Here is a 12,031-nt window from a genome sequence, read left to right as displayed (position 1 = left end):
AAAGGACAAAGTCAATATATAATATTTAAAATTAAAAATAATCTAAAAGCCAACATAAGCACATTATTAGAAATCATGGGGGCAAATATGCAAAGGAAAAGTGAAAGAGGTAAAAGTAGTTGCCATTGGGAAGCAAAAATTGGAGGAGAAATTATTTTTTACTTAATAACGTTTATAGAAATATTTCATTTAAAGACTGTATACATAGTTGAACTAAATAAAAATTACTATTTTAAAAAACCATGAATGAAAATTTCTGTCAAAATAAGGAGATTTGCAAACGTTTTCTTCCCCTCCCTACCCCACTGAAAGCAATAAATCAACTTATAAGGACAAAGAGAATGGAAGAAGAAAGGAGAGTCAGGTAGGAGCTTATACAATTGGAGACCAAGGATACTCATTTAGAAAAAAATACAAAAGTAGGTATGAAAATGAATTTAGAACAAGAAAAGACATCACAACAAAGTACTAGTTTTAAAAAGCTAACAAATATCCTGAACTTATAAAAATAATATTTTTAGTAACTGCCTTAAACATTTTATAATGCTTTTTTTTCTTACATCTTTGGCTATATACCCTTTGATTTCTACTTCATGGGATAAAAAGTTAAAATATCGTTTTCTTTAGAGTGAACAGAAAGGTAATTTAGTCTTCCCTCTAGTACGCTTAATCAAAAAAAATGTTTTATTATTTGTTTAGAAAACTTTCTTTCAGCTTCAAAATTCATTATTGGTGGGGCACCTGGGTGGCTCAGTCAGTTAAGCATCAGACTCTTGATTTTGGCTCAGGTCAAGATTTCAGGCTCATGAGATGGAGGCCTGCCTTGGGCTCGGGCTCCGCACTCAGTATGGAGACTGCTTAAGATTTTCTCTCCTTCCTCTGCCCTTCCCCACTTGCGTTCTCTCTCTGTCTAAAAAAACAGAACAAAAACAAAACCCCAAAATTCATTACTGGTAATATGTGAGATTTCAGGACGGTTGCCAAATTTAGGAAAATTGCTATGACTTTTTTCCCCATATATAAGCTGCAGAATTTCAAAACATTTCGAGTTTTCTTATGATCTAATTATAAATACCCTTGAATTGAGATTATCATTAGTCATTTTGTTATTGATGTCTTCATGTCATAGAGACATGACACTGATAGACCCTTTCTCTGTGTCAGTTGTTTTGTGTATCAAATCAGCAGGAAATTTATCTTTTTCTAGTTCTTATGATTCATTACCCTTTATTATATGGATTAACAACACTCCAAGAACGTATTCATTGCTTCTATACAAAACATGCATCTTCCTTGGGCGCCTGGGTGGCTCAGTCGTTAAGCGTCTGCCTTCGGCTCAGGTCATGATCCCAGAGTCCTGGGATCGGGTCCCACATCGGGCTCCCTGCTCAGCGGGGAGCCTGCTTCTCCCTCTCCCACTCCCCCTGCTTGTGTTCCTGCTCTCGCTGTCTCTCTCTCTGTCAAATAAATAAATAAAATCTTAAAAAAAAAAAAAAAATGCATCTTCCTTTTAATAATGGAATAGGGATGTTGGTACTTGTCCTGTTGTATGTATTGTACTTGTCCTATTGTATTCTTGGTATGATCTGGAAGGTTTTTTGATACAACTTTTTTCCCAGCATCAGAATAATTCCTATTGATTTAATTGCTCATTTTATTGTTTTTGTTTCATATTTCAATGATTTTTAGAATGGATTTGCTCTCAATCCTTATTAAATAATTTATAGATGACAAAATAAAGTATCCTTTATAAGTATATCCAAATGAGAAGTTTGTAATTTCTCCCATACTCTATTGAAATTATCCTAAATTTATTTCCAAATTGCAATAGTTACACCCTACAAATACCAGACAAATATACAAATTCTGATCAATCTTTTTTGTGTGAATTCCATCAAGAGTGGGAAAAACATACGACATGTTTAATAATTATATATACTGAGTCATTAAATATATTCTGGAGAGAGGAGAACTTCTGTTTTAACTAGGTGTCAATGAGAATCAAATTCTCCAATTACAATTTACACATGTCATCCCTGGAATAACTTTCCCCAGACTAGCTTCTGGCTCAGAGTCACATGACACTGCATGTTTATAGCATGACTAGCCATGGAGGGCAGTAGAAATAGTCTTGAAAGTCATTTCTACACTAGGGTAGCTGGAAATAAAATGGAAGCAACTGGAATCTCACTCACATATCCTTCTAAATTCAATCTAAATGTAACCCAAACTCAAGTTCCCTTTATTCAGATTCCAAAATGCCCAAGGCAACTCCCAAACCAACCCTACATACAGGGAAATGAAATAGTGGAGATTTCCTAATGGAAAGAGACAGCAAGCTTAGCCAATCACTGTTAAAATTCCTTACTTTTAATATTTATATAATCATGTGGATATATTGCTAGGACTCTTTCCAGGACCTTGGAAATGAAATTCTAAAATTTAAGCTACATTTAGCTTCAAGGTTAATTTGCCTCTGACAAAAGCAATGAAATTTTGGGAAACAAATTAATGTGTGTAAATGGCTTGTCAGACCAGAGAAAGTTGAAACCTGAGCTAGAAGCAGGAGGATCCAGAAACAAGTGATTTTCCCACTGAAGATCCTCAAAGAGGATCAGGAAATGGAGGCTCCAGGCATTTCTGACGTGGTGGTAAATGCCTGTCTGAAAACAAGAGGACTGAAGGTGAAGCATCGACTCTAGTAGACAGATGCTTCACACACCACCACCCCACCTCTCTTTAACCCTGCTATACGCATTGTTTTCAAGATCTTACTTTCTGCTCTTTTTCCTTTCTGGTTTTTTAATAAAATGCTCTTTTATCAAATTAAGATTAGCAGCCAATCTACAGCCCTCTGTCTCCAACCTGTACAACAGGACAAGGACCAATCCCCCATTCCAGCAGAAGGCTGGAGGTTTATTTTCTAAATGGGCTATCTCAGAGGGTATTTGGACCCAGGGACACCTGGCAGGGCTCAGAGCATGTGCATGGAGGTGCCCATCATTGTGATTCAGTTCAAATTCAAACACTGAGGGGTGCCTGGGTGGCTCAGTCGTTAAGCATCTGCCTTCGTCTCAGGTCATGACCCCAGGGTCCTGGGATCGAGCCCCGCATCATCAGGCTCCCTGCTCTGCAGGAAGCCTGCTTCTCCCTCTCCCACTCCCCCTGCTTGTGTTCCCTCTCTCGCTGTGTCTCTCTGTTAAATAAATAAATAAAATCTTTTAATAAAAAAAAATTGAAACACCAAATGATCAGCTTCTTTCTCCTTCTCTCCCCTGCCTTCCTTGATTCACTTCAGAAAATAGGAGAAGGCAGACAAGAGATTTTAGAATTCCTCGCTGACGAAATTGACCAGTCCAGGATTAGAGATCTATAAATATTGGTATTTGGGGTCCTCTAATAAAAGAACATACCTGATTACCTACCACCCTTCCATTGACAAACCCCCCACAAAGAGTTTAGTTTTCAGTGCTTCTGTCTGAAACAGGAATGGACAGCCAGAGATCACCTAACAATTGAGAAAGCTGCTGACACAAAGAACCAAGATCAAAACAAACAGGAAAATGAGACGATAAGAAAAAAAAAAAAGGAGAAAATCTTGACAACAGCAATGACATTCTAATATTCTGAGAGGTAAGTAAAGATATGGGATCCCTGAAACAGAAACAGGGTTCTGTGAAAATGAAATATTCAAAAAAAAAAAAAAAGAAGAGAGCATTTAGACTCAAAAGTCTGATAACACAAAGGAAAATATTAACTGAAGAGTTGAAGGATAAAGTTGAGAAATCTCCCAGAAATCAGAAAAAAGATTAAGATATAGGAAATGGAAAATAAATATGAAGAATATTTAATATAGGGGCGCCTGGGTGGCTCAGATGGTTAAGCATCTGCCTTTGACTTGGGTCATGATCCCGGGGTCCTGGGATCGAGCCCCACATCGGGCTCCCTGCTTGGCGGGGAGCCTGCTTCTCCCTCTCCCTCTGCTGTTTCCCCTTCTTGGGCTCTCTCGCTCTCTCTGTCAAATAAATAAATAAAATCTTTAAAAAAAAGAGAATATTTAATATAAAAACTTCCTGGATGGTCCATAATCTGAATAGTAGGAGTTCCAGAAAGACAGAATAGAGAAATAGAGAAAATGAAGTTATCAGAGAAATAATTTTGGATAGTTTCTCAGACTATACAGGGCCCATTGTATGTCCAGGAGAGGACTTGGAAAATCACGATGCGTTATTGTATAATTCTGGAACACTGTGGAGAAAGAGAGAGAGAGTTTAGGAAACTGACACTCAAGGACGTTAAAGAACTTGCAAAAAGTTGCCCAGCGGGGAACAGGCAGAATGATGGCTGAATCCAAGACTGTCATGTCCCACTACGTAGTTTTGAGTGGTGGCAAATAAGAGAAGAGAGATTTATATCGAGACCTAGTTAGTATGAGCGGAAGATAGTGAGTTTTGGGTAGAGGAAACACACAAATATTAAGGTAAGTTGAAGATAAAGAGTCATCAGAGACCAAGAATTGAAAGGACAAGAGAGAGAAGGAGTACCTGAGCCACGTCTTCGAAAGTTTGGGGGGAGTTAGCACAGTGATATGGGCAAGGGTTTGACTTGGGAAGGAGGAAAGCTACTGGCAGGAAGTAAGGGTGGGTGAAGTTGCTGTTACCTTAGAGGAGAGAAATCTCAGTGACACTGTATTCTCCACTAAGTAGGAGGCTAGTTACTCCCCTAAGAATAGATGAGGAAGGGGAGGGCTGGATCTTTACAGGGGATTGTGGGTGGAAGGGGGTTGGAAAGTACCTGGAGCATTTAGGAAAGAGAGTAGAATTGTGAGACTGAGCAAATAAAAATACAGCTCACTCAGTTGAATTTGAGTTGCAGAGTAACGACAAATAATTTTTCTTAGTATAAGTCCCAAATATGACATGGCATTTTCTGTGGCAACCCTTAAAGAGAGATTGTAAAGCATGCATAAAAGAATAATAAAGTTGCTTTGAAATAAGAAGTGTGGAATGGCACAACCTGAGTGTGAACTGGGCGTCAGATGGTAACCTCATTGCCAGGAGAAGTAAGGTAAAACATTGCGCTGGCCTTCCAGGCGGCAGCGGAAAGGGACCTGGGCTGAGAGCCAAGAGATAGCTTGAGGATGCAATTCTTAGGGCCTCTCCTGAGAGTAATGGGAAGAGATATGTGTGGGAACCAGAGACTTGGAATTGGCAGGGAAACCATTGCTGCAAATAGTTTTACCTACTTTCTAATTTTGCCTGAGTGGTCATCTACATTTTACGTCTTATAGGTGTATACTAAGGATGAATATTTCTAAGTAATCACCTGCAAAGTATTTGGGCTTTTTAAAACACTGGATTAATACTGAATGAATGTTGTTCTCACCAGCAGTATTCACAAGAAAAAGACTGATTTCCCCCATGTAATTCTTTGACATGTTTGAGGTTTATTGTGGTGATTTGGACTCATGGTTAAGAGGCTACAGCCAATCTATGGTCACAGACCACGTTTACCAAGTTACTTAATATAATATGCCTGGGACTCAGTTTCCTTGTTTGGAAAATTAGGGTAATAATCATTCCTAACCTATAGGGTCACTGGAAAGATTAAATGAGTTAATATGTGTAATACTTAGAATCTGCTACCCAAATATATAACCTTACATTAGATGTTATAGGTAGATAATGAGAAGTCTTAAAATATGTTCACTACTATACATTTGTATACACTTTGTCAGGAAATACATAGTCAGGAAATCAGTGGTTTTAATAAAGACATTCATAGGGGAGGGGAGGCATAAATAGGCAGAACACAGAGGATTTTTTAGGGCAGTAAAAATGTTCTGCATGATACCATAATCATGGATACATGTCATTATACATTTGTCCAAACCCATAGAATGTACAACACCAAGACTGAACCATAACATGAACTATGGACTATGGATGATAATGATGTGTCAGTATAGGCCCATCAACTGTAACAAATGTACTGTGCTCGCTCTCTCTCTCAAATAAAGAAATCTCAAAAAAATATACTCTTTAAAAAAAAGTCTTGCTAATTTAAAAGGTGGTAAAAATAGAAATATATTTATTTTAATAAATAATGTAATATTTAATAATTTAATAAAAAGAAATTTAATGAAACGTTTCGGCAAAAAAGAAAATGCTTCATGGTAAAAAAAGACATTTATTAGTGTAACTTTTGTATACATTTTGTAGACTTGCATAGTCAGGAAATAAGTGGTTTTGAAAGGACATTCACTAGCCTATATTTGTATACATTTTAGATATATATATAGTCAAGAAATTAGCACAATTTGGGGCGCCTGGGTGGCTCAGCCGTTGAGCGTCTGCCTTCAGCTCAGGTCATGATCCCAGGGTCCTGGGATCGAGCCCCGCATCGGGCTCCCTGCTCTGCGGGAAGCCTGCTTCTCCCTCTCCCACTCCCCCTGCTTGTGTTCCCTCTCTCGCTGTCTCTCTCTCTCTCTCTGTGTCAAATAAATAAAATCTTAAAAAAAAAAAGAAAGAAATTAGCACAATTTAAAAATTTTAAGGCTAGAGGTTTGCTTCCCTTTGGGGAACACACACTTCAGTTCCTTAACTATTTATTGACTGAAGGTGTTTGAACTGGGGGTCATGACATCTGGGAGACATGGCATGAAGTTGTGGAACCCAGCTCCGCCACATACTAGCTGGGATATCTAGTGACTTAAGCTGAATGAAATTTCTCTCATCAATAAAATGACCAACAATGCTTGCTTAAGTTAGATAATCTACCATGATAGATAAGAGTTTTGGTGTGCAATTCACTTTAATTCCTTTCCCTTAAAGAACTCATAAATTAGTGGGTGGGGTGGATTTTGCAAAGTCCGCAACTTAGGTTGTGCAGGGTAGACTCAACATACCTCTTCTTTTTTTTTTTTTTAAAGATTTTATTTTTCAAGAGAGAGAGAGACAGCTAGAGAGGGAACACAAGCAGGGGGAGTGGGAGAGGGAGAAGCAGGCCTCCCGCTGAGCGGGGAGCCTGATGTGGGACTCGATCCCAGGACCCTGGGATCATGACCTGAGCCAAAGGCAGACGCTTAACGACTGAGCCACCCAGGTGCCCTCAACATACCTCTTCTTTTAAATAAGTCCTCAAGCCCAATCAGAGCCCATCTATTCTAGAGTCTAGAGGATCGTTATCTTAGTTTCTATGTTGCATGCATATACTGTTGTTGACTTTGTGGCTATGTGCCGGCTGCAACTCCGTTGATGAAGACTTTCAGGCAGCTGTGAACTTGATTTTAACTGTCGTTTGATTTCTTCTTTTGCAAACTCATAAGATCCCAGAAGCCGGGGTCTGTTTATTCATTTAGCCTCCTTCTGAGTCATTCAGGTACAGGGTGTGTCTCTCAATTGAAACTGCACACGGAGAAGTTTTGCGTTCACATCTGCCAGGATGGGAAGCCAGTGCGACCAGGGACTGGGTGGAAATCTGTGTCGCAGCAGGGCAGGGCAGAAGTGCTCTGAGCTTGTCATTGAGGCGGAGCTGACCAAGGCCGCCTCTAGTCTCACCTTCTCAAGTAGCGTCTAAGAGAAAGAAAAGAGTGGGCGTGTTGGGAGCTTTGAGGTGTGGGGGCCTCTAAGTTCTCCCGAGTAGAAAGGGAGAGAAGGGCACCGGCCTCAGACTAGGTTGGCTGGGCCCAGCGGCTCTTCCCTTTTGGAAAGTCTTGTGCTGCCCAAGCTTTTTAAATCTCTCAGGCCCCAGCAGCTGCCCATGTCCCCAGAGGTCTCCCACTGGCCAGAATCTGGGACACACGGCTGACTTTGCGCCCGGTTGAATAAGGGAAACCCCCACCCAACGTCTCGTCAGGCGCTGGCCCATCTCACCGCGAGTCCCGGGAAAGCCACTTTCTGCCCCTCAGACCGCAAGTTTCAGGGCAGCAGCGGGATGGGGGTGGGGAGACGTAAAGGAACCTCCGGGGCCATTCTCCCTTCTAGGCTGCTGTGTATCTCCTCCGTGTCTCTTGCAGCCCCTTGCCAGCTTCTCCTCCCCAGAGAGCGGCCGAGACTCTCGGGGTCTCGCCCAGGTTTTCTCTGCCTGCGCAGAAGCGGCCGCGGGCGCGCCCCGCCAAAGTCTCTGGACTCCGATCCAACCAAGGACTCCAGCGCCTAGGGGACCAGAGAGGTGCGCTGAGAGACGCCGGGCTGTCCTCTGCCCCCTAAGACTTTTCAGGAGGGAAGTTTCCAAAGGCTCCCCACCTCCTCTCTTTTGTAAGACTTGGGAGAATGGTCTCCGGGAGTGGAGGACAGCAGGGCTAGGGCCGTGATTTATGCATCAGAATCCAGGGGGCACCAGCCTCCGTCCCTTCTCTGTTTTCTTTTTCTTTCTTTCTTTCTTTCTTTTTTTTTTTTTCGGTTGCCTGTGGGGGAGGAGTGTGTGTGTGTGTGTGTGTGTGTGCGCGCGCGCGCGCGCTTCTGCCCCAGATCTTTCCTGGACAGTGAGTCTCTGCAGCCGAGATCCGGAGGCCCCCAGCCGCTGGCGGAGGGCGTGGGGGTTGAGATATTAACCCCTCCCCGCCTCTTCCTACAGAAGCCACCCAGCCTCAGCGGGGCGCTCGGCGACTTCAGCTAGCGGGCCGGCGCTGGCCGCGGGGAGCAGGGCTGGCCATTGGAGTGTGCGGCTGCGGAGGGAGGGGACCCCGACTCGAGTAAGTTTGGAGAGCGTCGCAGTCAGTCCCGGGGCAGCAGCAAGATGCCGAGCGCGCAGTGGAGACCCGGAGCTCTCCCAACGCAACTTCGTCCCGCCTGAGCGAGGTAGGGGACTGCGCGCCTTGCCAGCGCGGGCCGGGGGCGCGGGGGACCGCCGCTGCAGGAGGTCTTCAGTGTTAGAAAGGAATTTTTAAACCCGAACGAAGCAAAAACAAAAAAAAAAAAAAATGAAAAAACAAAAACAAAAGCAAAAACCAACAACAAAAAACCCAAACCCAAAACCTTTTAAAACATCATCTCTGGGCGCTGGAAACATTCATACCTGGGCTGCTAAGGAGCCCAACCCGATCGGATTGTTCTTGGGGCACTTGTGATTTATGAAGTTCGGAAAAGGGTTAAGTCCAGTTGTAAACCCAACCACGGGTAGGGGATAGTGAAAACTGCGGTTGGTCGCAGAGGGAGGGAAGGCGCTTATATTTGGAAATCCTATAGACAAAGAATATGGGAGGTGGGGTAAAGGCTTAAACTTGCACTGCCGGCGAGCAGGGTGCGGAATTAGATGGGAGAAATGCAGAGCTTCTGGGCGCGAGCAGCCTCTGCTGTCCCGGGAACTGCTGTCTCTATTACTCCACTTCTTTCACATTGCTGCGTTATCTTGAAACATTACAAGTAGACTTCTGCTGACCAGTGCCATGTTTCATTCCCTCCACACTTTGTATTTCTAAGAGAGGAGGCAACATGTTGGGGGACGGCAGTAAATGGAACAGCCGGCTCTCGTTCAGCAGCGCACCAGACGTACATTTATGTTTCTGGACAGGAGCTTTGAACTTGGAATTAGGAATGTAGTGGCATGTATCGTTATCATTAGTAGTATAACTTCTCTCTTTTGTGTGTGTGCCTGTGTGTGTTTTGGCCAAACCCACAGTAATTAAACATACTCCCTATACAATCAATGAATGTACTAAATTCCTGGGATTTATTGCAATCTCTTATGAACGATTTTCACTGAATACCTTTATATTTTCTTGCACTGGCTTACAAGAAAAAAAAAAAAACCTAGAAGAAGAAATTAAGAAAAGTCAGTTGCTTCACAGAAGCGTAAGCTTTCCTGTTTACCGCAAGGCCGGGGCGGGCTTGGCTGCCCACACCCCTCGGACCCTGAGCACACCTGTTCCTAGAGAGTTATTAATAGAGCCCAAAGAATGACTTACTCTGTCAAATGATTTTCGTGCAAATCTAATGTCTTGCAAGGCAATTAGGAGGTGGTTCTCAGCTCTTTTAGCTGGGTGGTGGCGGCAAGCAGAGGTGGTGTGCGTCTCCACCCTCATATTAGCGGTTGGGTCTCTTCCGAGGTGAGACCAAGAGCTGGTGGTGAACCCGCTGGTGAGCGGGCCAACGCTTCAGAGAACCTCCAAGCTGGAAACCTGGAGGGGGTTGGAGTTGGGGAAGCGGAGAGAGGGCGGGAGAGGTGTTATGGGGCTCACTTCTCTAGTTTTCCCATTTCCATTTGGATGTGTGACACAGGAGAATTTTCATCGTGTCGATTTGGAGTTTTCAGTTTGGGTAAATTTTTGTTCTTTCTCCCTCCCCCACCCCCCCCCCCCTTTTGCCAAGAAATGTGAATTTGATTTTTTTTTTTTTAAAAATCCCACTCTGCGCTTCCTCCAAGTTTCCTTAAAACAAATCCACGACAAAACTGGAGCAATGCCTTAGCTAGAATGAATTATGCCAGTGTGCTGTGGCTTTTTCCCTGACTCTCTCCTCTTTGTGACTTGTTTAAAGCTGCGGTTTCCGAGGCCCTCTCCAACCAGGGCAAAGCGACACAAAAAGCCTGGATTTCTCGGACAGAACCACCTTCCGGAGCAAGTGAAGGCTCGCTCGGCCTCGCCCTCTAGCGTTCTTCTGGAGAAGCGCCACCCCCGGATTCCTGGAGACACTGTGCACCATGGGGTCTACCAGTGTCCCGCTGGTGAAGGCCCTCCGCAGTCCTGTCTCCGACTATGTCAACTATGACCTTATCGTCCGGCATTATAACTACACAGGAAAGCTGAATATCGGCGCGGACAAGGAGAATGGCATTAAACTGAGCTCGGTGGTGTTCATTCTCATCTGCTGTTTTATCATCCTAGAGAACATCTTTGTCTTGCTGACCATTTGGAAAACCAAGAAGTTCCACCGACCTATGTACTATTTTATTGGCAACCTGGCCCTCTCAGACCTGTTGGCAGGAGTGGCCTACACAGCCAACCTGCTCTTGTCTGGCGCTACCACCTACAAGCTCACCCCCGCCCAGTGGTTTCTGCGGGAAGGGAGTATGTTTGTGGCCTTGTCTGCCTCCGTGTTCAGCCTCCTAGCCATCGCCATCGAGCGCTATATCACAATGCTGAAAATGAAACTCCACAATGGGAGCAACAGCTTCCGCTCCTTCCTGCTGATCAGTGCCTGCTGGGTCATCTCCCTCATCCTGGGTGGCCTGCCCATCATGGGCTGGAACTGCATCAGCGTGCTGTACAACTGCTCCACCGTCCTGCCGCTCTACCACAAGCACTATATCCTCTTCTGCACCACTGTCTTCACTCTGCTCCTGCTCGCCATCGTCATCCTCTACTGCCGGATCTACTCCTTGGTCAGGACTCGGAGCCGCCGTCTGACCTTCCGCAAGAACACGTCTAAGGCCAGCCGCAGCTCGGAGAAGTCGCTGGCGCTGCTCAAGACCGTGATTATCGTCCTGAGCGTCTTCATCGCCTGCTGGGCGCCCCTCTTCATCCTGCTCCTGCTGGACGTGGGCTGCAAGGTGAAGACCTGCGACATCCTCTTCAGAGCCGAGTACTTTCTGGTGCTGGCAGTGCTCAACTCCGGCACCAACCCCATCATTTATACTCTGACCAACAAGGAGATGCGCCGGGCCTTCATCCGGATCCTGTCCTGCTGCAAATGCCCCAGCGGGGACTCCGCGGGCAAATTCAAGCGACCCATCATTGCCGGCATGGAATTCAGCCGCAGTAAGTCGGACAACTCCTCCCACCCGCAGAAGGACGATGGGGACAACCCAGAGACCATTATGTCCTCTGGAAATGTCAACTCTTCTTCCTAAAACTGAGCGCTGCCGACCCACGGGGAGAATTCTTGCGTGGTCACCCACCACCCAGTGTTTGGAAAAAAAAAAAAAAAAATCTCTGTCTCGACTGCTGCCAGGGAGGAGCTGCTGGGAGTCAGAAGGAGGGCGGGCGTAGTAAGAGCAGCCTGGTGGTGCCGGGGTGTTGGTGGGTTAGTTCCTGTGAACAATGCACTGGGAAGGGTGGAGATCAGGTCCTCGTCTGGAATCTATTTCCTAA

General features: G+C 44.5%; 1 protein-coding gene across 2 annotated transcripts; it reads left to right on the top strand.

The window, feature by feature from the left end:
• Positions 1–8,043: 8,043 nt before the first annotated feature.
• Positions 8,044–12,025, top strand: S1PR1 (sphingosine-1-phosphate receptor 1). 2 transcript variants are annotated; one of them, XM_032422530.1, is made up of 3 exons: positions 8,044–8,172; positions 8,578–8,801; positions 10,479–12,025. In XM_032422530.1, exon 3 carries the CDS (start codon positions 10,642–10,644, stop codon positions 11,788–11,790), a length of 1,149 nt encoding a protein of 382 aa, XP_032278421.1. In that variant the 5' UTR covers positions 8,044–8,172; positions 8,578–8,801; positions 10,479–10,641; the 3' UTR covers positions 11,791–12,025. The 2 variants fall into 2 exon arrangements, with proteins under 2 accessions (XP_032278421.1, XP_032278431.1); XM_032422540.1 differs by lacking the exon at positions 8,044–8,172 and adding an exon at positions 8,242–8,258.
• Positions 12,026–12,031: the final 6 nt, after the last annotated feature.

Source organism: Phoca vitulina, unplaced genomic scaffold, assembly GCF_004348235.1.
Source record: "Phoca vitulina isolate PV1807 unplaced genomic scaffold, GSC_HSeal_1.0 scaffold2, whole genome shotgun sequence".
Classification (NCBI taxonomy): Eukaryota; Metazoa; Chordata; class Mammalia; order Carnivora; family Phocidae; genus Phoca; species Phoca vitulina.
The sequence above is the reverse complement of the archived record's forward strand: the minus strand, read 5'-3'. Positions and strand labels throughout refer to the sequence as shown.

Bases quoted from the DNA above. Each gene is read 5' to 3' on its own strand.
- S1PR1 (XM_032422530.1), top strand. From the start codon at position 10,642: ATGGGGTCTACCAGTGTCCCGCTGGTGAAGGCCCTCCGCAGTCCTGTC.